The 25755-nt window shown below is 45.1% G+C and overlaps 1 protein-coding gene across 4 annotated transcripts in view; it reads left to right on the top strand.

The window, feature by feature from the left end:
- Nucleotides 1-25755, top strand: part of SLC12A6 (solute carrier family 12 member 6) — an 830972-nt gene that overhangs the window by 607418 nt on the left and 197799 nt on the right. For all 4 annotated transcript variants that reach the window (XM_069238301.1, XM_069238300.1, XM_069238303.1 and 1 more), the window contains 2 exons: nt 1022-1141; nt 11671-11775. In XM_069238301.1, coding sequence (XP_069094402.1) covers nt 1022-1141; nt 11671-11775 — 225 coding nt within the window. The remainder of the gene's footprint in view (nt 1-1021; nt 1142-11670; nt 11776-25755) is intronic.

Below are 25755 nucleotides of genomic sequence, written 5' to 3'. Positions count from 1 at the left end.
ATCAAATTGACTCACAGGGCAGACTTGAAGTTTGTGCCAAGAAAGGTTACTTCTGATGCTGAGATCTTCCAGGAAAAACAGTAAGATCCAAGCTTTTACCATCTAGGAGTATTTCCAGCTGTAGCATAACTACAAGGTTCATTATTTGAGCAACACCCAGGGGCCTTACAAAGGCCCTTCAGAATTTCATCCAAATTATCTGGATGTTTTGATATAATTCTTTCTAAATACTTATCCTGCAGCGAGTAGTCTAGCTGCATTCACTAGGCATTGTATGAAGTTCTGTGAAGCAAGAACAAAAGACCAGCAAGGGCACAAACCAGCTGTTTCTTTACTTTTGTTTGGTTGGCAAGGAACGCCTAATCTTCTCCTATCATTGATCACAGAAGCATGGAATTACAGGACAGAAGGTATGAGATTGCAAAATGGATAGCAGTGACCATTACTTTCTGTCACTTCAGAGCCAATCAGGTAAGGGTAGCATTGGGGTTAATAAGGGTCAACGCTTCAACAACGTTCCTTTACGTATAGCTCACTTTTTTGGACATCGGCATACTGGGCACACACGAGCGGAAATGGCTTTATTAGACCTTAATGTTTGGAAGCAGAAGTTGGCAAGATAGGTACCAGTTGGGCAAGTTTTAGTTTTCAACTTATTTCAATAAGGTGACCCTCTTTCTCACCCTGTGGTGAATATTATTTTTTAATTGGTAAAGATTTGACTTCCTGTTAATGCATTGCTTGCTATTCAAATTCATATATGTGAATGTTTGAAATAGCCAGTGCTAGAGAAGAAATAGTTTAGCACTAACTACAACTCTGAAGCATAAGTATGTTTTGTAGATTTACTTTCAACACTGGAGAACTGTGGTTATTGGTAAGTATCTTGTTTGTCCCTGGGTGGAAAGGGTTTTTCTGCTTTTCCATTACCTTTTTCTAGATCATAACAGATGTTTGCAAATGTGCATGTAAAATGTGAAGTTTTTACTTCTTCTCATGCGCTCGCTTCTCACTTTTTCAGGACACTTTCCTTCTTAGGCATGAGTATATGCCTAGCACTGATGTTCATCTCCTCTTGGTACTATGCCATTGTTGCCATGGTGATCGCCGGCATGATCTACAAGTACATTGAATATCAGGGGTGAGTGAAATGCTTCCTTTGTGCATGCTCTGGGGCGTGACCATCGTTTCTATAGGCTTTAGCAAGTGCAGAGCACTTTCAAGGATAAAGTGGAGTTTTTGAATTCAACACTGTGTATGTAAATGAGTGTTGGGATCTGTAAGGTGGGCATTTTAGGGTGCCCGGGAAGTCAACATTTGTCATCCAGATTGTATATTATCAAAGTTTAGAGGCTAGCCTTCATTCAGCATTTTCAGCCATCTGCTACATGTAACTTTCTTGTTAAAGATAAAACTTGATGGACTAAACAATGCTGAGAATTGAGCATTTGTTACCGTAATACCATATTCATTATAATATAATTTTTAGTAGGAAAAAGTGGCTATTAATTATTTCCTGACATCATGGAAAATAGTTTAATAATACATCTGAACAGCAAGCTATGTCATAAAAAATGAAGTCTGTGTTGCTGTATTGAGCCACTGAAGGTGTACCTAATATGCACCCACTGTTAATTTTCCTCAAGCTGAGTATAAGGATGCACACAAGTTTTAAGATTCTAAGTTTTGGCACTTGAATCATCATGGCTTGTTATTCAGGGTAATCTCGAGGTGTACCTGGGGCACAGAACATAGTGCATTTCATTGACTGTTTTAGAAGGTTACATGGGTAACGTCTTTCAGCTAATTTTGCATATCTGAGCTTCTCTAAAGCAGTTCTCTTTTTTTTTTAATGCAGTTTTTCATAGACATAGAAATTGTACATTTGGAAATATTAATTCTGTAGGTTCAGATTTAGAAAATTGATCAATTTGTTATCAGATTCAACACTGAATGATAAATGGGCTGTCTTGGTTAGACCAGTCATGGAACATGACTAATCTGTCCTTGGTTCCTTTCATATAAAAATATTATCAATGTACCTCTTTTCAGATTCAGTGCAAAAGAAGCTTCTGTAGCAGTACTCCTTACCTGCAAATAAAATAGTTCTTGAACAGAATAAGGTTGTGGGGAAACAATGTGGGCACTGTCAGCATTGAAATCAGTGGGCACACAATGCATTGCAGCTGTGATGTCAAGGCACTCATCAGTTACCCTAAGTTCCTCATCCTGCAATATATTTGTGTAGAAGGACTCTGTCCATTGTGACGAGGAGTTCATGATGACAGGCAGAGAGGTAGCTTTTGACCAAATCAATATATTCCATAGTGACACAGAGAAATACTCTCATGTGTGGTAAAATGGCCTGATAAATAATTAACTTACTTGCACAGACGTTCCAAAATAACTGGAGACCTGCAACAGTATGTCTCCCCAGATGGTTGGCCCGATGTTTACGTACCTTAGCATACACATAATTGATGGGAGTCTTAATTTCGAAGTTCCTGAGAAAGTGATATTCCTTAATGCTTAACCAATATTCTCTTAAGGCTTCTTGCATCTCACTGTCCGATCTCTTTTTGCACATTTTTTGTTGGGTAATTTCTAAGACAACAGTAATATTGGTGATTGCTTACCTGCCAAATTATTTTGTTATTATTTTACAGCACCCTGAATAACTTTGCTCTGTCCTTTTCCGCTAGACTGTTAACTTTCTATATAATTTTTTGTGCTAATAGTTTCTTTTTCGTGAGACAGAAATTTACATGTTTTGGGTTTCGAACCGTTTTTTCATTGCCAGCAATGAAAATATTTGTCCTTTGTGGTTGTAGGAGGAGGGGAGTAGATTGTAGTTGAAGACCCCTTGCATCCATTACACATAATCTTTGTCCAAAAAGAACAATTTCAAATGCAGAGTTTGAAAGAAACGACAACCTCCAATTTGAGTTCAAAGCCATCATTAATTAATTGGTATAAAAGATATTTTGCTAAGGATACGTATTGCTTGTTCAGAAAACAAATTGCTTCTGATAATAAAGCTTGGTACAGTGGGATGTGGCTTCAAGGTCATCCTTCATAATATTAGTACTTATTTGTTTCTGAATAGGAGGATATCTTAGAATGTCAATATGCCAAGCTATAGGAGTTGGATAAATTTACCTTTTTTGTTAACTTCATTATTTCTACTCTAGAAGATCTTCTCTAGTATCAACAACATGGCCAGTGACTAAAAACGGTTCACTTTTTTTTTTAAGAAGGAGGCTGGCAAAGGCACATGCTCTCATGGAAGAGATGTTTGCCATGCATGGCACATGGATGCCTTCACAAACTGACTGGCTAGCAAAGTTCTCATTAATTAAATGCTTTAAATGCTTTAAAATGGCAGGTCACCCATTCAAAAGCTTTAATGCTTTAAATGCTTTTAAGTGGCAGGCCAACCCACGTTTTGATTATTGGAAACAAAATGTGAACTTGGAATTAACAAGTTGTGAGGCTGGACTTGTAGTCATTCTCTTCTTTATGTGCATTGCATCATGTTCTTTGTAGTTACAATCTTTTGTTCATTCATTTTATATGATTTATCAGAGTTCAGCAATTAAAAGATTTTCCTATATGTGCCTACAGAAGCTTTATAAGCAGAGTCATTTTTAACTCCTTTACTGCCCTATTGACCTTTATGTATGTCATAGGCGGTAGTCATCGCTGGGAAATGTCCTTGTAAGGCTAGTTTAAACTGTGGAGAAGGTATCTGGCACAGAGGACAAAGAGATTGGGCAGACATGGAGGTAGCATTGACTAGTCTCACCAGACCACTTCCTGCCAAGTGTTTAAGCTTTTCAGGGTGCCAAAGGATCTCTGTTGTAGACTTCTCCGCTTTTGATGCATTTGGTCACGTTTAGGATGCCCGTCAATTAGAAACAGTATATAGGATGATTGTATGTTATCAAGCATTTAGGAAGCTGGCTGTGTATACACTGTATCAAAATGAGATATGGTGTGCACAGAGTCCAGGGGTTCCCCAAGAGGCTTGACAGCGGCAATAATAGATAATACTAATGCTCTATTTGTGATAGTGTGGTCGAGCAGTTAGGCTTATCCAAGGGTAGTGTTAAGCATTTGTTGTACACAGTCAAGCAGTAAATGAGAACACACACTCAATGACTTAACTCCAGGCCAATAGGATTTTAAATAGAAAAATATTATTTTCTTAGTTTATTTTACCACAAGATTCAAATTGCAGGTAAGTACATTAAATGTAAGGTACTTGGCACAGGTATAGTTAGAACTTTGAACCAAAACAGTAGGGTACACAGTTTTTCATAAAATGACAATAACTTATTTTAAAAGTGGACGCAGTGCAAAATTCAAAAGTTCCTAGTGGAGGTAAGTACAGGTTGATTAATACAGAAAGTAAAGCACTTACAAGTTCAGTCTCTGGGGCATAGGTATCCCGCTGGTGGGGGTTCAAGTCAACTCAAAACAACCAGCACCAGCAACACAGGGCCGGTCAGGTGCAGAGGTCAAAGACGAGTAAAAATAACATGGGCACCTATGGAGACAGGGGGTGCTTCGGTTCCGGTCTGCTGGCAGGTGAGTACCAGCATCCTGAGGGTATAGACCAGGTGGTTTTAGTAGAGCACTGGGGGAGGGGCCCAAGTAGGCACACAAAACACACCCTCAGTGCACAGGGGCGGTCGGGTGCAGTGGGCAAACAGGGCGTCAGGTTTGTAATAGAATTCAATGGAGGGACCCAGGAGTCACTCAGATGTTGCAGGCAGGGCACAGGGGGCTTCTCTGGCCAGCGACTGGGCCAGGGTGAGGGCCGGCTGCTGGTCACTGCTGCACCAGTGGTCAGTTTCTCACTGGCCTGGGGGCTGCGGGTGCAGCGCTTCTTCAAGCGTCGGATATCTTTGTCCCGGGCAGTTGCAGTCACGGAGGTCCTCTGGATTCCCTCTGCAGGCATCGTTGTGGGGGTGCAGAGAGGTCAGCCCAGGGTGGAAACGTTGTCGTAGTTGCCTCAGGGTCCTCTCTGGGTCATTGGTTTCTCTGGACATGGGTCAGGGGCGTCTGGTGCAGAGTGGTGGGGACTCGCGCTTCTGGAGTGAGGTGAGAGTCCCTTTAAAGATGGTTTCTCCTTTATTTGGTTGAATAGGTCCGCTGTCCATGGGATATCTTGATCCTTTGTAGTTGCAGGTCAGTCCTGTGAGTCGGTAGAGGTTGCTGGGCCCATAGGATGCGTCGCTGGTGCAGGTTCTTTGAAGTTGGTGACAGGCCGGTAGGGCTGGGGCCAAAGTAGTTGTCGTCTTCCTTCTTCTCTGCAGGGTTTTTCAGCTAGGCAGTCCTTCTTCTTTGTAGGTTGTCAGCAATCTGATTTCCTGGGTTCAGGGTCACCCCTAAATATTAAATTTAGGGGTGTGTTAGGGCTGGAGGGCAGTAGCCAATGGCTACTGTCCCTGAAGGTGGCTACACCCTCCTTGTGCCTCCTCCCTTTGGGGAGGGGGCATATCCCTATTCCTATTGGGCTAAATCTTCCAAAACAAGATGGAGGATTTTCCAAGGAGGGGGTCACTTCAGCTTTGGTCACCTTAGGGGTGGACCTGGCTGAGGGGGTGACTCCTCCTTGTTTTCCTCATTATTTCCCCAGACTTGCCACTAAAAGTGGGGGCTGTGTCCGGGAGCGGGCATCTCCACTAGCTGGAGTGCCCTGGGGTGCTGTAACACCAGGCTTGAGCCTGTGAGGCTCACCGCCAGGTTTTAGAGTTCCTGCAGGGGGAGGTGTAAAGCTCCTCCACCCAGGACAGGCTTTGTTGCTGGTCACAGAGTGCACAAAGGCACTCACCCCATGTGGCCAGAAACGTGTCTGAGAGTACCAGTCTGGCAGAGACCAGTCAGCCTAGCACTTGCAGTTGGGCTGGTATGCAGGGGGCATCTCTAAGATGCCCTCTGGGTCCATTTTCCAATAAATCCCACACTGGCATCAGTGTGGTTTTATTGTGCTGAGAAGTTTGATACCAAACTTCCCAGTATTCAGTGTAACCATTATGGAACTTTGGAGTTCGTTTTTGACAAACTTCCAGACCATATACTCTGTATGGCTACCCTGCACTTACAATGTCTAAGAATTGGCTTAGACACTGTAGGGGCATAGTGCTCATTGAGCTATGCCCTCACCTGTGCTATAATGCACCCTGCCTTAGGGCTGTAAGGCCTGCTAGAGGGGTGACTTACCTATGCCACAGGCAGTGGGTTGTGGGTATGTCACTCTGATGGCAGTGCCATGTCGACTTAGTCTTTTTCTCCCCACCAGCACACCCAAGCTATGAAGCAGTGTGCATGTGCTGAGTGAGGGGTCCCCAGGGTGGCATAATACATGCTGCAGTTCTTAGAGACCTTCCCTGGCTACAACTCCCTTTTTACCAGGGGTACCTTTTACAAGAGACTTAACTGTGTGCAAGGGCTGTGCCAATTGTTGAGACAAAGGTACAGTTTTAGGGAAAGAAAACTGGCGCTGGGGCCTGGTTAGCAGGGTCCCAGCGCACTTTCAGTCGAAGCAGGCATCAAAAAAAGGCAAAACGTTAGGGGGTAACCATGCCAACAATGGCATTTTCCTACAGAGCATATTCCTGATGATGAATGTTTATGTAATGAATGAAGACTAAGTTGAAAGTGTACAGCCTACAATGCAGTGTGAAATGCATAAACAACAGGGTGATGGATGGAATGCATGAATTAATATCAGCCACTGGCAATTGCTGTGGGCCACATCCCAATCCATCATTTATCACCCACCATGCCACCTCAGTTTGGACCCAGCCATATGCAAATCAGTCTTGACCCTGGTCCTCATTGGAACAGTCCAGCCCGAACTGCCAGGCCAGGTCCTCCCTGGACCAAAACTCAAGCATCCCAGGACCCGTTTTGCCCTTGTTATGAGCCCTTCAGCCAGGTTTAGCTTGCTTAGTAGTGATAATCCAAAACTGGTCGCAGGATCCTGTTTCTAGTACAGAGAGAACCAGATTTGTCCCCTTGAAAACATGTTTCACAGTAAAATTAAATTGTTTCATTAGGGCAAAAATTTTTACTTTTTAACTCAGTACATCACTAGTCTAGTGGTATGCAGCACCACATTGATGTACAATCTCATAACTCATCTGTAACAGTTTTTCTAATTAGTGCAACGTTATTATTCCCTGTTGATATCAACATGTGCCCCACGGTTTAATCCGAGCGCTTCACATTCAATAAGTTATTTTCCTTGAGGCAGAAACATTTCATTTGTTCATTCAATAAAACGCTGTAAACAAACACAAAGAAAAGTCTATTTAAATATATCATGATTTTCTTTATGGAAATCATTAAGTATTTGCATTCTGTTTTTGTAGATGACATTTTCCTGGTACTGTATACCTCAAATAGTTAATTTTTTCTCCACCTTGATCCATTTCAAAGTCTTGGTATAGTCGTTCTTGTATTTCTGAATATTCTCTTCCTCTTTTCACTGTTGACATGCTGCACCACGGCCTATTAATTAGAAACATTTTAGCCAGGTTCACAGAAAGTGGAGCAATGGAAAAACACTTGCATTCCTAAATACTTACGTAGATGTTTAATGTTAACAACATACCTTCTGTAGAACTGGAGTAAAGACAGGGAAAGGGTGAGAGAAACACAGGGCTAGATTGTTCCCTCCGATGGATTCATCACCGTTGCAATGCTGTAATGTGTTCCACTCTGCAGCAGGGAGTCAGATTACCTAGAATCACTTCACCAGTTGTAGGGAGTGAGCCACAACTGATCTTGAAACACTATTGAGAGCATAACTGAGCTGTGAAAGCTATGTGGTTTACTGATCATAGCTGCAAGTGCTGCCATCATGAGCTCCTCTCATACCAATATAGCAGTCGGAATTCACAGATGCCACAATGACATACAGAACCAGATCTGAGGAAGAGACATGGTAGGTGAGATGCCCGAAAATATGCATAAACAATAATGATAGAAAGCAGTGAAGATATGTAACCATGAAGGAAGAGAAAAAGGAGAACACAAACATTGTAAACAAAAATCCAGGGACAAACTAATTTGAGGCATAGCACCACAGCAACAAGCCGCATGTTGCCTGGCTTCTGCTTCATGTTGAATTGGCTTTAAGTAACCAACTCTATCTTGGAATTGCTGCAGTAACAAGGAAGTGAGTGAGCAACTGCTAAAGACTGTTGTGCACTTTGTGTGAAAAGTGTGTACTTTTGCCTTCAGTCTCCTCTGTACCATTCTCCAGGGTTTCCAAGCCCTTCCTGAATTCTGACAATATTTATCTTTTATAATAAACTATTCTTTAGTATAATGCTCCCTGTAAATCTACAATAACAAATTAGATTTAGATGATGCACTTCAACATGTTAACTGAAAAGGTACTCCAATCTGTTTATGAATAAGTGAGATTGAGGTTGTCATTCCTACCAGCATGGGAGCAAGCAGCTCAAATTGATTTCTTAGTAAAGTGTTCCATCTTCATAATTCATCAAAAATCAAAGCATGATAACATTGTCAATTATACCTGCAATATCGTACCTCCAAATGTGCATTTTAAATGGTAATCCTCGCTCCAATATCCGTGTAAAGTTACTACATAGACGGCCAACACATTTATGTTTTTTTTTTATGTGACCTAAAAGCTGCACCTTCATATAAACTCCTAGCTAGTCATGAGGTGGTATGAAACACATTTATGATGTAAAGTCCCTAAGGTCTAACTCCATTTCACTCAGGCCCCCAGATCCATCTTGTACAACACTCCCCTGAGTTCTGTCATTTCTGTTCTAAACAATAGTAACATGAATGTTGTCCACCCTTATCTTTCTTATAGCTAAGAGTATGTCAAGTCATTCCGGTAATGACTCAGATATAATACCTGATGGGAGACCAAGTCTGGAACAAGTGATCCAGGTAGAGAGGTCCTTCACCCCTGCTTATCTTTCAAGATCCGACCAAAGATGATCTGGGTTATTGCCGGCACTCGGAGAAAATGATGCATCTTGCCTGACTGTGATAAGAGCTGAAAACCTGAGAAAGGCTGCTACTGCAGCACCTCTTTCCCTTTCGCAGGGAACCTTTCCTTAATGGCTTTTCTGATGACGAAAGCCTGAGTTGTCAACAAAGTATGCAGTGCACCGCCTTTCCATAAAACTCTAGTTTGCAAGTTGCTTTACTACATGCTGTCCTAGGATATCACATAAAAGTAGGTTTCAGGGTGTTAGCTTTTAGATGACATTTTGACCATAGGGTGAGCATAGGGTGTTAGCTTTTACATGGTCCCACTTTGACCATGTTAGAATTGTTCATTTTATTCTTGTTGTTTACAATATGCCTTCCTGCTATTTTTATGACATCCTTTGTGATTATTTTGCTGACAAACAAGTGCACCCTGTTATAAATATGTTTGTCAAAACTGTCTGCTTTTCTTAGTGCTCTATAGGAGTGTGAGTGAAAAAGGTTTATTGTTGCCACAGTCCCCTGATCCCTTTCCAGGGACTGTTGGTAACTCAATAGCAATGACTTTACTTCTACTATGTATTGAGCGTGGTTCTGTGGGACTACAATAACCTGTCTTTCACATTCAGGGCTGATGCATTGAGCTAAGTTCACCTGTGTCACCGATGAGTGGAAAGCAAACCTTGGAGAATTGAACCAGAGTCCTAATAAAGAAAGCATTTCAGTGAAGCGTTCAGGCCTTCCCTACTACTAATTTGTTTTGGTTAAATCTCACCATTCCTCACCACCATGTATCTTGTTCACATAGTTTATCTGTTCAATAAATCCAATTAGTTGACATTTCGCATGTATTAATTTAAACAATCTTCACACTCTTTTAACCGTGCTCTTCCAGACTATATTGTTTATTATGCCATGTTGATGGCACTAGGTCTACATATTTATCCCTTTCAGGCTTGTTATACCTTTTAACAGGTTTGTCCTGGATACAAAACCCTCAACCTAGAGGATACTTATGTCACACAATACTCCCTGATAATATACCTATGATATCGATTTTCCAAATGTTCTTTTGAAATATGCAGACAAACACCATGTTGGGAGTACTGTTCTCTCAGGATGAACCACAGAGTTTATGACGGAACCATTTCATGCAGGAGCAGCCATTTTAAACTAGCAAAATAAATATGGCTGCCGTCTTTGCTGTAACTATATGAAAACTTGAGACTGAGCTACCTCAGCAAACGTATAGTCACTGAACGTTTACAGACATTAACACTAAAAGCACAAAGACCTTTCTTCTAGATTACGTTTGCCTGGATGATAACAATTTGAGTATGTGTAGGGAGAAATAGGTTTAAAATTGCACTCATTGGAGAAGCTCATTTATTTTGACATGTGGTAAGTCATGACGATGGTACACATTAACTGGAAATCAGTTTGGGCAGCATACTGCTAGAGCAAGTATTAACAAAGTCCTCATTTCCACTTATTCATGAAGAGAAATTTCATAGGCATGTCTTTTAATGTTTGCTATTGAGTTAATAGGTGACAATATAGCACCTAAATTCTATCTGCTATGATGACTGAAATAAATATTGCAATACAGTGAAGTCTATGAGTCATTGATATTTGTTAGATTTATAGGTGATAGAACAGCACAAATACAGTAAGAAGAGTAAGACAATATACTGAAATAAAACAATATATAAAAGAAAGAGAATATACAAATATGGTATCCTTGAATTGCATGGTGCTGGTAGATGTAGCTCCGTTTGATTTGATTTCATAATACAATTAATGGGATTCTTAATTTTAGTTCTATTTCGATTTTTTATAAAGTTTTACTGAATAAACATTAAATATTTTTGCCTTCAGGAAGCAATTGAATTGTGAAACGCACGTTGATCCTCACAGGGAGAAATATTGTAAAGAATGCACTATTTGACGAAATCCGTACCTTTTGACGAAATCCGTACCTTTTGACGTTTGAATTGTGTACATGGTGCACATTAATTAGATATTAATTTGAGCTGCATACATTTACATTAACCACTTACTGAGCAAATAAAATGTTTTTGTCATGATATAGCGAATGGATTGCGAATCATGTGTAGGCCAGGAGGCAAATTTTGACAAATAATGCATAATAAATTTTTACAACGTGGCTTCTAACTTTGTAACTATCATTTCTGATTCTGGGTTTATATGTTCCAGGTAGAACGAGCTGAAGAAACCGATACATTAAGAATTATAATGAAAAACAAATTCTTAATGTAGATTGCAATGTTGCAATGTAGATTCAAACAATAACTACTTAAGCTCAGCAGTACTGAAAGCACATACTTATGAGTAAATAAAGTGTTGTGACATTTCCGAATGTGACCAAAGTATGCTATCTAATTTCATTTTGATGGGCTTTTCGGCTTGTTTGGTGACACTTGGCAGAAGATCCTCAGTTGCCCTGTTTGGTCAGTCTTTTTATAATTTCCTTCAAAAGATACAAGAGAGAGTTATCAACATATTTGTTCTGTAAAAGATCCAGTCATGAAGAAATTGTTTCAGTATCATTTGCATCTGTCCTTATAGTTGCATGAAAACCTCGCTTTTTTTAAATTATGGTCTTGCTATTTAATGATCTTCATTCTCAATACTGTTTCTTTTGTCACAACCCTACAGAGCCGAGAAAGAGTGGGGCGATGGGATAAGGGGCTTGTCTCTCAGTGCTGCCCGCTTCGCTTTACTGCGTCTTGAGGAAGGACCACCGCACACCAAGAACTGGAGGTGAGACACAGAAATACTTGTAGAGCCTGTTCATCGTGGCACCCTTGCCCATCAGATGTGGGTTGCATCGGAAACATATTTTTCTATACAGTCAAGCAGAGAGGGTAACTCTGTTCTGAAGAATGTGACCGATACCTCATAAGGGTTGATTAGACAGAAACTGTAGGAGGCTGGACTGGCTTGTAGTGAGTACCTAGGGGTACTTGCACCTTGCACCAGGCCCAGTTATCCCTTATTAGTGTATAGGGTGTCTAGCAGAATAGGCTGATAGATAATGGTAGCTTAGCAGAGCAGCTTAGGCTGAACTAGGAGACGAGTGAAGCTCCTACAGTACCACTAGTGTCATATGCACAATATCACAAGAAAACACAATACACAGATATACTAAAAATAAAGGTACTTTATTTTTATGACAATATACCAAAAGTATCTCATTGAGTACCCTCAGTATGAGGATATCAAATATACACAAGATATATGTACACAATACCAAAATATGCAGTAATAGTATTAGAAAACAGTGCAAACAATGTATAGTTACAATAGGATGCAATGGGGACACATAGGGATAGGGGCAACACAAACCATATACTCCAAAAGTGGAATGCGAACCACGAATGGACCCCAAACCTATGTGACCTTGTAGAGAGTCGCTGGGACTATTAGAAAATAGTAAGGTTAGAAAAATAGCCCACCCCAAGACCCTGAAAAGTGAGTGCAAAGTCGTCTTCGCTACTATGTTGCAGTTTTGCAGGCTTCCAGCGCGGTCAGCAGTCGATTCCTTGGCAGAAGGTGAAGAGAGAGATGCAGAGGAACTCGGATGAGCTCTTGCATTCGTTATCTCAAGAATCCCCAAAGACAGAGACCCTAAATAGCCAGAAAAGAGGGTTTGGCTACTTAGGAGAGAAGATAGGCTAGCGACACCTGAAGGAGCCTATCAGAAGGAGTCTCTGACGTCACCTGCTGGCACTGGCCACTCAGAGCAGTCCAGTGTGCCAGCAGCACCTCTGTTTCCAAGATGGCAGAGGTCTGGAGCACACTGGAGGAGCTCTGGGCACCTCCCAGGGGAGGTACAGGTCAGAGGAGTGGTCACTCCCCTTTCCTTTGTCCAGTTTCGCACCAGAGCAGGGCTAAGGGGGTCCCTGAACCGGTGTAGACTGGCTTATGCAGAAATGGGCACCATGTGTGCCCATGAAAGCATTTCCAGAGGCTGGGGGAGGCTACTCCTCCCCTGGCTTCACACCATTTTCCAAAGGGAGAGGGTGTAACACCCTCTCTCAGAGGAAGTCCTTTGTTCTGCCATCCTGGGCCAGGCCTGGCTGGACCCCAGGAGGGCAGAAGCCTGTCTGAGGGGTTGGCAGTAGCAGCAGCTGCAGTGAAACCCCGGGAAAGGCAGTTTGGCAGTACAAGGGTCTGTGCTACAGACCACTGGGATCATGGGATTGTGCCAACTATGCCAGGATGGCATAGAGGGGGCAATTCCATGATCATAGACATATTACATGGCCATATTCGGAGTTACCATTGTGAAGCTACATATAGGTAGTGACCTATATGTAGTGCACACGTGTAATGGTGTCCCCGCACTCACAAAGTCCGGGGAATTGGCCCTGAACAATGTGGGGGCACCTTGGCTAGTGCCAGGGTGCCCTCACACTAAGTAACTTAGCACCCAACCTTTACCAGGTAAAGGTTAGACATATAGGTGACTTATAAGTTACTTAAGTGCAGTGTAAAATGGCTGTGAAATAAAGTGGACGTTATTTCACTCAGGCTGCAGTGGCAGGCCTGTGTAAGAATTGTCAGAGCTCCCTATGGGTGGCAAAAGAAATGCTGCAGCCCATAGGGATCTCCTGGAACCCCATTACCCTGGGTACCTCAGTACCATATACTAGGGAATTATAAGGGTGTTCCAGTAAGCCAATGTAAATTGGTAAAATTGGTCACTAGCCTGTTAGTGACAATTTGAAAGAAATGAGAGAGCATAACCACTGAGGTTCTGATTAGCAGAGCCTCAGTGAGACAGTTCGTCATAACACAGGTAACACATTCAGGCACACTTATGAGCACTGGGGCCCTGACTAGCAGGGTCCCAGTGACACATACAACTAAAACAACATATATACAGTGAATAAATGGGGGTAACATGCCAGGCAAGATGGTACTTTCCTACCCCCCCCCCCCCCCCCCCCCCAAACGAAGGACAATAAGGCTAGCCATGACCTGATGAGTCTTTATTGTCTAAGTGGAAATATCTGGAGAGTCCATCTGCATTGGAGTGGCTACTCCCAGGTCTATGTTCCACTGTATAGTCCATTCCCTGTAGGGATATGGACCACCTCAATAATTTAAGATTTTCACCTTTCATTTGTTTTAGCCAAAGTAGAGGTTTGTGGTCTGTCTGAACAATGAAGTGAGTGCCAAACAAGTATGGCCTCAACTTTTTCAGTGCCCAGACCACAGCAAAGGCCTCCCTCTCAATGGCAGACCAACGCTTTTCTCTAGGGGTCAACCTCCTACTAATAAAAGCAACCGGTTGATCCTGGCCCTCAGAATTAAGTTGTGATAGGACTACCCCTACTCCTAATTCAGATGCATCAGTTTGGACATATAATTTGTTACAGTAACAAGGGCTTTTCAGGACAGGTGCAGAGCACATGGCCTGCTTCAGCTCCTCAAAAGCTTTCTGACAGATAGCTGTCCTCAATACCTTTTTAGGCATCTTTTTGGATGTGAGGTCATTAAGAGGGGCTGCAATGGAGCCATAGTTCTTAATGAACCTCCTGTAATACCCAGTGAGGCCTAGGAAGGCTCTCACCTGAGTCTGAGTAGTAGGGGGAACCCAATCTATAATAGTTTGGATTTTCCCCTGAAGTGGTGCAGTCTGTTCCCCACCAACAAGGTGTCCCAGATAAACCACCTTCCCCTGCCCTATCTGGCACTTTGAAGCCTTGATAGTGAGGCCTGCCTTTTGCAGGGCCTCTAAAACTTTCCATAGGTGGACCAGGTGATCATCCCAACTGGAGCTAAAGACAGCTATATCGTCCAGATATGCTGCACTAAAAGCTTCCAGCCCTTGCAGGACTGTGTTCACCAACCTTTGAAAAGTGGCAGGTGCATTTTTCAATCCAAAAGGCATTACTGTGAACTGGTAATGGCCTCCAATGGTTGAAATTGCAGTTTTAGGTTTAGCATCTTCTGATAATTTGATCTGCCAATACCCTGCAGTCAAATCAAAAGTGCTTAGATACTTGGCAGATGCCAGTGTATCTATGAGCTCATCTGCCCTGGGTATAGGGTGAGCATCAGTTTTGGTTACCTGGTTGAGACCTCTGTAATCTACACAAAACCGCATTTCCTTCTTTCCATCCTTGGAATGAGGTTTTGGTACAAGTACCACAGGAGAAGCCCATGGACTTTCAGAGTGCTCAACCACTCCTAGTTCTAACATTTTTCTGCACCTCTTGCTTTATGCAGTCTCTGACATGGTCAGGCTGCCTATAGATCTTACTTTTGACAGGCAAGCTGTCTCCAGTATCTATAGTGTGCTCACACCAAGAAGTGGTACCTGGCACAGTAGAGAAGAGTTCAGAAAACTGACCCAGGAGATTTATGCAATGGTCTTTCTGCTCAGCAGTAAGACAATCAGCCAAAACTACACCTTCCACTAGAGCATCTTGTTCTGTGGAAGAGAAGAGATCAGGTAGAGGATCACTGTCCTCTTCCTGTCCCTCATCAGTTGCCATGAGCAGGGTGAGATCAGCCCTGTCATAGTAGGGTTTCAGGCGATTGACATGGAGCACCCTAAGGGGACTCCTGGCAGTGCCTAAGTCAACTAAGTAGGCGACTTCACCCTTCTTTTCAACAATTATGTGGGGTCCACTCCATTTATCTTGGAGTGCTCCTGGGGCCACAGGCTCCAAGACCCACACTTTCTGCCCTGGTTGGTACTGAACCAAAACAGCCTTCTGATCATGCCATTGCTTCTGGAGCTCTTGGCTGGCCTGAAGGTTTTTACTGGCCTTTTTCATATACTCAGCCATCCTTGATCTGAGGCCAAGTACATAATCCACAATATCTTGCTTTGGAGCTTTTAAAGGTTGTTCCCAACCCTCCTTGACAAGTGTTAGTGGACCCCTAACAGGGTGTCCAAAGAGGAGTTCAAAGTGGCTGAAGCCCACTCCTTTCTGGGGTACCTCCCTGTAGGCAAAAAGGAGGCATGGTAAAAGGATATCCCATCTCCTGCGGAGTTTTTCAGGGAGTCCCATAATCATGCCTTTGAGAGTTTTGTTAAATCTCTCCACCAGTCCATTTGTTTGTGGATGATAGGGTGTAGTGAACTTGTAAGTCACACCACACTCCTTCCACATGGCCTTTAAGTAAGCAGACATGAAATTGCTTCCCCTGTCTGATACTACTTCCTTTGGGAAGCCCACCCTGGAAAATATTCCCAGGAGGGCCTTTGCCACTGCAGGTGCTGTAGTGGTCCTTAAAGGAATTGCTTCAGGATATCTTGTGGCATGGTCCACTACCACCAAGATAAACCTATTGCCTGAAGCAGTAGAAGGGTCAAGGGGGCCAACTATGTCAACCCCTACCTTTTCAAAAAGAACCCCAACCACAGGCAGTGGAATAAGGGCTGCATTTGGGGTGCCACCTGTCTTGCCACTGGCTTGACAGGTTTCACAGGACTTACAAAATTCTTTTGTGTCCTCAGACATTCTAGGCCAATGAAACAAGGGAACAAGCCTGTCCCAAGTTTTCATTTGTCCCAGATGTCCAGCTAGGGGAATGTCGTGGGCTAGAGTTAGGAGGAACTTTCTGTACTCCTGAGGAATCACTAACCTCCTGGCAGTTCCAGGTTTAGGATCCCTTGCTTCAGTGTACAAGAGGTTGTCCTCCCAGTAAACTCTGTGAGAGTCACTGACATCCCCATTAGCTTGTTTGACAGCTTGCTGTCTTAGACCCTCTAGTGTGGGACAGGTTTGCTGTGCCACACTCAGCTCCTCCCTGGCAGGCCCCCCTTCACCCAAAAGCTCAGCAGTGTCTGCTTCCAGCTCCTCTGGTGTAGGTTCTGCACAGGGTGGAAATTCTTCTTCCTCAGAAGTTGAATCCACTGTAGAGGGAGGGATAGTAGGTAGTGCTTTACTTCTACTAGCCCTAGCTTTAGGGGGCACTTGGTCCATTGTTCCAGGATCCAAGTCACCCTGTCCTCTTTGCTTTTTGGCCTGAGCCCTGGTTAAAGCAAAAATATGCCCTGGGATGCCCAGCATTGCTGCATGGGCCTCCAACTCCACATCTGACCAAGCTGATGTCTCCAAATCATTTCCTAGTAGACAGTCTACAGGTAAATCTGAAGCTACCACAACTTTCTTTGGACCAGTAGCCCCCCCCCCCCCAGTTGAGATTTACAACAGCCATGGGGTGGCTAAGTGTGTTGTCGTGAGCATCGGTTACTTGGTACTGGTGACCAAGTAGGTGTTGTTCAGGGTGGACCAGTTTCTCTATTACCATTGTAACACTGGCACCAGTGTCCCTGTAGGCCTGAACCTCAACACCATTTATTAGGGGTAGCTGCTTGTACTTATCCATATTAAGGGGACAAGCAACTAAGGTGGCTAAATCAATAGCCCCCTCAGAGACTAACACAGCCTCTGTGGTCTCCCTAACAAGACCAACCCCAACTAAGTTACCAAAACTGAGCCCAGCTACTCCCTTGGATTGGCTATTAGTAGGTTTGCTCCCACCACCACTGCTATTAGTAGGGACACTAGGTGTAGCAGTAGGGGTTGTAGTGGTAGGAGGCTTGGAGCTTTTCTTTGGACAACTGGGATCTGTTGTCCAATGGCCTTTTATTTTACATAACTAGCACCATGGTTTCTTTTCTTTGTTTTGATTTGAAGAGGATTTGGGCCCACCACCCCCACCAGAGTGTTTTTGTGGGCCTGATGAAGACTCATTTTTAGATTTGTCCCCACCCTTGTCAGAAGACTTACCATCCTTCTTCTTGTTGCCATCTTTGTCACCCCCTGTATGAACTTTTCTGTTCACCCTTGTTCTGACCCATTTGTCTGCCTTCTTTCCCAATTCTTGGGGAGAGGTCAGATCAGAGCCCACCAAGTACTGGTGCAACAAATCATACACACAATTATTAAGAATATGCTCTCTCAGGATCAAGTTATGCAGGCTATCATAATCAGTAACTTTACTGCCATGTAACCACCCCTTCAAGGCCTTCACTGAATGGTCAATGAAATCAACCCAGTCTTCTGAAGACTCCTTTTTGGTCTCTCTGAACTTTATCCTGTATTGTTCAGTGGTTATGCCATAACCATCCAGGAGTGCATTCTTAAGAACTGTAAAATTATTGGCATCACTTTATTTCACAGTAAGGAGCCTATCCCTTCCCTTTCCACTAAATGATAGCCATAGGATAGCAGCCCACTGCCTTTGAGGGACATCCTGTACAACACAGGCCCTCTCAAGTGCAGCAAACCACTTGTTAATGTCATCCCCCTCCTTATAAGGGGGAACTATCTTGTGCAGATTCCTAGAATCATGCTCTTTTGCAGGATGACTATTGGGAATACTGCTGCTGCCACCATGGGTTTCTAAACCCAGTTTCTGTCTCTCCTTCTCTACTTCTAAGGACTGTCTATCCAAATCCAGCTGTTGCTTCTTGAGCTTCAGTCTGGTTTGTTCCACTCTCAATCTATTGAGCTCCCTTTCTAACAATCTGTCATCAGGGTGGGTGGGAGGGATATTCCTTGACACAGAAGTGTGGTGAGAATGGACAGAAGGAGACCTGTCCCTTACAGAAGGCATCCTAACAGCTTGGTTAACAGAAACATCAGTTCTACTGTGGTGAGAATGAATGCTCTTGCTATGATGTGAGACAACACTATCTGTATGGTGTGACTCAACCTCAGTACCAACTATGCTAGGCTGTCTAGTATTGGGCAGGCTAGGAAGTTTCTTTCCTGAATCTTTTCCTAGGGGAGTCCCTGGATCAGATTGGGAACCATTAGCTACTTTTTCAACAGATGGGGCCCTTGTGGCCTTATCTTGTTCTCTAAGCATGTTAAGCAATAATTCCAAGGAAGGATTCTTCCCTACACTCAAACCTCTTTCTACACAGAGACTCCTTGCTCCTTTCCAGCTAAGGTGGTCATATGCAAGTTTGGACAGATCAACATTTTGGCCTGTGCCAGACATTTTTAGAAAGAGTTAAAGTGATAGAAAAAGAGAAAAAAGTTTTCAGAATTTTTAGAAAGACAGAAAAAAACTTTTAAAACTTTTTAAGAACTTTTAAAGCAAGTTTAGAGGTACTTTTCAGCACTTTAGAAAAGAGGTGAGAAAAGAAATGCAAAACTTTTTGGTTAGGTGTACATACACTGAACTTGTTTTGTATATTTTTCTCTTATGAAAAGTACAATGACAAGAGTGGTAAGTAGTCTCAAAGCACTTATCCCACCGCTGCAAAACCAATGTAGGAGGCTGGACTGGCTTGTAGTGAGTACCTAGGGGTACTTGCACCTTGCACCAGGCCCAGTTATCCCTTATTAGTGTATAGGGTGTCTAGCAGCATAGGCTGATAGATAATGGTAGCTTAGCAGAGCAGCTTAGGCTGAACTAGGAGACGAGTGAAGCTCCTACAGTACCACTAGTGTCATATGCACAATATCACAAGAAAACACAATACACAGATATACTAAAAATAAAGGTACTTTATGTTTATGACAATATGCCAAAAGTATCTCACTGAGTACCCTCAGTATGAGGATAGCAAATATACACAAGATATATGTACACAATACCAAAATATGCAGTAATAGTATTAGAAAACAGTGCAAACAATGTATAGTTACAATAGGATGCAATGGGGACACATAGGGATAGGGGCAACACAATCCATATACTCCAAAAGTGGAATGCGAACCACGAATGGACCCCAAACCTATGTGACCTTGTAGAGGGTCGCTGGGACTATTAGAAAATAGTAAGGGTTAGAAAAATAGCCCACCCCAAGACCCTGAAAAGTGAGTGCAAAGTGCACTAAAGTTCCCCAAAGGACATAGAAGTCGTGATAGGGGAATTCTGCAGAAAAGACACAAACCCACAATGCAACAACGATGGATTTCCAGTCGAGGGTACCTGTGGAACAAGGGGACCAAGTCCAAAAGTCACAAGCAAGTCGGAGATGGGCAGATGCCCAGGAAATGCCAGCTGTGGGTGCAAAGAAGCTGCTACTGGACAGTAGAAGCTTAGGTTTCTGCAGGAACGACAAGGGCTAGAGACTTCCCCTTTGGAGGATGGATCCCTCACGCCGTGGAGAGTCGTGCAGAAGTGTTTTCCCGCCGAAAGACCGCCAACAAGCCTTGCTAGCTGCAAATCGTGCGGTTAGTGTTTTTGGATGCTGCTGTGGCCCAGGAGGGTCCAGGATGTCGCCAATTGCATCAGGGGACAGAGGGGGTGTCGCGCAAGACAAGGAGCCCTCTCAGCAGCAAGCAGCACCCGCAGAAGTGCCAGAAACAGGCACTACGAGGATTTGTGAAACGGTGCTCACGCGAAGTCGCACAAAGGAGTCCCACGTCGCCGGAGAACAACTTAGGAGGTCGTGCAATGCAGGTTAGAGTGCCGTAGACCCAGGCTGGACTGTGCACAAAGGATTTCCGCCGGAAGTGCACGGAGGCCGGAGTAGCTGCAAAAGTCGCGGTTCCCAGCAATGCAGTCTGGCGTGGGGAGGCAAGGACTTACCTCCACCAAACTTGGACTGAAGAGTCACTGGACTGTGTGAGTCACTTGGACAGAGTTGCTGGATTCAAGGGACCTCGCTCGTCGTGCTGAGAGGAGACCCAGGGTACCGGTGATGCAGTTCTTTGGTGCCTGCGGTTGCAGGGGGACGATTCCGTCGACCCACGGGAGATTTCTTCGGAGCTTCTAGTGCAGAGAGGAGGCAGACTACCCCCTCAGCATGCACCACCAGGAAAACAGTCGAGAAGGCGGCAGGATCAGCGTTACAGAGTTGCAGTAGTCGTCTTCGCTACTATGTTGCAGTTTTGCAGGCTTCCAGCGCGGTCTGCAGTCGATTCCTTGGCAGAAGGTGAAGAGAGAGATGCAGAGGAACTCGGATGAGCTCTTGCATTCGTTATCTCAAGAATCCCCAAAGACTGAGACCCTAAATAGCCAGAAAAGAGGGTTTGGCTACTTAGGAGAGAAGATAGGCTAGCAACACCTGAAGGAGCCTATCAGAAGGAGTCTCTGACGTCACCTGCTGGCACTGGCCACTCAGAGCAGTCCAGTGTGCCAGCAGCACCACTGTTTCCAAGATGGCAGAGGTCTGGAGCACACTGGAGGAGCTCTGGGCACCTCCCAGGGGAGGTACAGGTCAGGGGAGTGGTCACTCCCCTTTCCTTTGTCCAGTTTCGCGCCAGAGCAGGGCTAAGGGGTCCCTGAACCGGTGTAGACTGGCTTATGCAGAAATGGGCACCATGTGTGCCCATGAAAGCATTTCCAGAGGCTGGGGGAGGCTACTCCTCCCCTGCCTTCACACCATTTTCCAAAGGGAGAGGGTGTAACACCCTCTCTCAGAGGAAGTCCTTTGTTCTGCCATCCTGGGCCAGGCCTGGCTGGACCCCAGGAGGGCAGAAGCCTGTCTGAGGGGTTGGCAGCAGCAGCAGCTGCAGTGAAACCCCGGGAAAGGCAGTTTGGCAGTACAAGGGTCTGTGCTACAGACCACTGGGATCATGGGATTGTGCCAACTATGTCAGGATGGCATAGAGGGGGCAATTCCATGATCATAGACATATTACATGGCCATATTCGGAGTTACCATTGTGAAGCTACATATAGGTAGTGACCTATATGTAGTGCACGCGTGTAATGGTGTCCCCGCACTCACAAAGTCCGGGGAATTGGCCCTGAACAATGTGGGGGCACCTTGGCTAGTGCCAGGGTGCCCTCACACTAAGTAACTTAGCACCCAACCTTTACCAGGTAAAGGTTAGACATATAGGTGACTTATAAGTTACTTAAGTGCAGTGTAAAATGGCTGTGAAATAACGTGGACGTTATTTCACGCAGGCTGCAGTGGCAGGCCTGTGTAAGAATTGTCAGAGCTCCCTATGGGTAGCAAAAGAAATGCTGCAGCCCATAGGGATCTCCTGGAACCCCAATACCCAGGGTACCTCAGTACCATATACTAGGGAATTATAAGGGTGTTCCAGTAAGCCAATGTAAATTGGTAAAATTGGTCACTAGCCTGTTAGTGACAATTTGAAAGAAATGAGCGAGCATAACCACTGAGGTTCTGATTAGCAGAGCCTCAGTGAGACAGTTAGTCATAAAACAGGTAACACATTCAGGCACACTTATGAGCACTGGGGCCCCGACTAGCAGGGTCCCAGTGACACATACAACTAAAACAACATATATACAGTGAAAAAATAGGGGGTAACATGCCAGGCAAGATGGTACTTTCCTACAGAAACATATCGACCTAAGGCAGTGGGTACAATTCACCCGCACTTTCCTTTTACCCTACCACTGGGGGACACAATAAACGGACACAATAAACATACACACCTGCTTCCTCTGCACGTTACCTTCACACTTGTACTGATCATAGCATGTCATACCAATAACATCCTTAAAACACCCTTGTATGAACCACGGATAGAACCATTTGAAGATGAGGGTGCCAGTGCACAAAAGCATTTCATCAAAGTTGTTTTACCATTCCCAGTTCCTAGAGGTCTGTGGCCCAAGACCATGCATGCCCTAAAGGCCTGTGCACAGAGGCCATATTCAAAGACCTGTGGCAAATGTCGATTTGTTAGATGTAAGTCCAAACAGTAGTCCAAACAGTAGTCCAGGGCCCAAACTCAGGAGCATTTTGCATCCCACTCTGAGAGCAAAACTTGACTACTTTCTTTTTAGAAATATATTCAAAGCTGAATTTGTTCGGCTAAGGGCTCAGCAGCAGTTTTAGGATGGTGTTTGAAGACTGCTGAATGGTGCCTGTGCCTCATAGCCTATTGGACTTAACCTATGCTAATATAATTCCTGAATTGTAGTACTCCTTGTTATTCCTTGGTGCTCTATAATAGCCATAAGGCAACATATGGCGATATGTAAAACTGCCTCATAATTAATAAGTGCTGTATTCCAAGGCTAATATCAAGGCCAACCCCGAATAGCTAGTGGCCTGTGCGACCCAAAGCCAGTTCCCATCATCATATTCCAAAAGCCAAGTTTCTGAGAGCCATTGCATTACTTCTATATAGTACGGTTACGGTGAAAATATCAAGCAAAATTGCTGCATTGTAGATGCATACACAGCGCTTAGCCACCATCTAATCTTTGTTTAGAAAATACCAACGTAATTTTCTACTAAAGATAAACTTTTTAATCTGGTAGAGACTTCTAGTTGCAGATTCCTTACCTTAGAATTTTCCCCCAGGCGTTAGACTGGATCTGAAAAATTTTCTTCGAGCAATACCCTTGCGCGTCGGTAGCTGGCGTCGGTCAACTCCGTAGGCGTCATGGTCACCGTGATGATGTCGGGAGTAGTACATAGATGCCGCCCTCGCGCAGTGACGTTAGTTCTTTTCTTTCCGTGACACGTGCTGATCCGGAGAAGAGCTACCCTGGCAAATTTTTGCCCAAATTCGACCGTTATCGAGTTTTTTCTGTGCGACTTTGGTGCGTCGAGGATGTCCCCGAAGACCGGGTTCAAGCCTTGTGAGGACTGCCAAGGGACGATGTCGGTGACGGATGCTCATTGCGTTTGTCTGTGGTGCCTCGAGCGCGACCACGACCCAAAGTCTTTCTCCGAGTGCCGGGCAATGCACCCGAAGGCTTTGAAGGAGCGGTCCCTAAAGCTAATGGCAGCCTGGCACTCAACTCCGCGTAGGTCCCGGTCTCGTTCGTGAGGAATGTCTTGAGATCGGTCGCGGAGTCATCACCACTTGTCTTCTTCTAAATCCTCGGGTCAAGGTAAGAAGAAGAAGAAGGCCCATCACTCTCAGACTTCGCCCCGTCGCTCGGCCCACGTGACGCGGGAAGAGCGCCCAAGCACTAGGCCTCTGTCCTCGGAGCCTGTGTCTGGGTCGGCTCAGCACTTCCCTGAGGGACTTCAGTTTCCGCGCCGGCGGCTTCGGCCCCGGCCACCGAGGTCGCCTCCGCATCCGTGCGTGGATACGCACCGGTGCTGGTCGCACCCTTGAGACCTTCCCCAACGCCGGTTCGATTAGCGACGCTTCCAACATCGGTTTGTGCCCACTTTCGACGTCGACCCAATTCTTATCCCCGACAAGTCAGAGCAGCGTCGGCTGACGCCGCCTTTGGCTTCGATGGGGCTTATTCACCCCAGGTCGGATTCAGACCCTTTTTCCTATGGGTACAAATATGGGGAGGAATTGGAGGGGTCCCTGGACCCTTATGAATTGGTATCAAACTTCTCTGAATAATAAACCCACACTGATGCCAGTGTTGTATTTATTAAAAATGCACACAGAGGGCATCTTAGAGATGCCTCCTGTATTTTACCCAATCTTTCAGTGCAGGACCGACTGGTCTGTGCCAGCCTGCTGCTGAGAGACGAGTTTCTGACCCCGTGGGGTGAGGGCATTTGTGCGCTCTGAGGCCAGAAACAAAGCCTGCTCTGGGTGGAGGTGCTTCACACCTCCCCTTGCAGGAACTGTAACACCTAGCAGTGAGCCTCAAAGGCCCAGGCTTCGTGTTAACATGCCCCAGGGCACTCCAGCTAGTGGAGATCCCCTCCCCCTGGACACAGCCCCCACCTTTAGCGGCAAGTCCAGGGGAGATAATGAGAAAAACAAGGAGGAGTCACCAACCAGTTAGGACAGCCCCTAAGGTTTTCCTGAGCTGAGGTTACCCCTGCCTTTAGAAATCCTCCATCTTGATTTTGGAGGATTCCCCCAATAGGAATAGGGATGTGCTCCCCCTCCCCTCAGGGAAGAGGCACAAGGAGGGTGTAGCCACCCTCAATGACAGTAGCCATTGGCTACTGCCCCCCAGACCTAAACACACCTCTGAATTGAGTATTCAGGGGCAACCCTGAACCCAAGAAATCAGATTCCTGCAACCTGAAGAAACAAAAAGGACTGTTGACCTACAAGCCTGCAGAGAAGACGGAAGACGACAACTGCTTTGGCCCCAGCCCTACCGGCCTGTCCCCTGACTCGAAAACCTGCAGCCAGCGACGCATCCGACAGAGAACAGCGACCTCTGAAGCCTCAGAGGACTGCCCTGGACCAAAGGACCAAGAAACTTCCAGTGAGCAGCGGCTCTGCTCAATAACAGCAACTTCTTTGCAACAAAGAAGCAACTTTTAAAGACTTCACGTTTCCCGCCGGAAGCGTGAGACTTCCCACTCTGCACCTGACGCCCCCGGCTTGAGATCCAGAGAACAAACACCACAGGGAGGACTCCCCGGCGACTGCGACTCTGTGAGTAGCCCAAGACGACCCCCCTGGCCTCCCACAGCGACGCCTGCAGAGAGAATCCAGAGGCTCCCCCTGACCGCGACTGCCTGTAACAAGGACCTGAAGGAACCAAACCTCAGTGCAGGAGTGACCCCCAGACGACCCTCTGCCTAGCCCAGGTGGTGGCTGTCTCGAGAAGCCCCCCGTGCCTGCCTGCACCGCTAGAGTGACCCCCGGGTCCCTCCATTGTTTCCTATCTGAAACCCGACGCCTGCTTTGCACACTGCACCCGACTGCCCCTGTGCCGCTGAGGGCGTGATTTGTGTGCCTAATTGTGCCCCCCCCCCCCCAGTGCTCTACAAAACCCCCCTGGTCTGCCCACCGAGGACGCTGGTACTTACCTGCTGGCAGACTGGAACCGGAGCACCCCTGTTCTCCATAGGCGCCTATGTGTTTTGGGCACCTCTTTGACCTCTGCACCTGACCAGCCCTGAGCTGCTGGTGTGGTAACTTTGGGGTTGCCTTGAACCCC

The sequence above is a fragment of the Pleurodeles waltl genome, chromosome 6 (assembly GCF_031143425.1).
Source record: "Pleurodeles waltl isolate 20211129_DDA chromosome 6, aPleWal1.hap1.20221129, whole genome shotgun sequence".
In the NCBI taxonomy this organism is placed as follows: domain Eukaryota; kingdom Metazoa; phylum Chordata; class Amphibia; order Caudata; family Salamandridae; genus Pleurodeles; species Pleurodeles waltl.
Note: the sequence above shows the minus strand (reverse complement) of the source record. Positions and strands in the feature narration are given on the sequence as shown.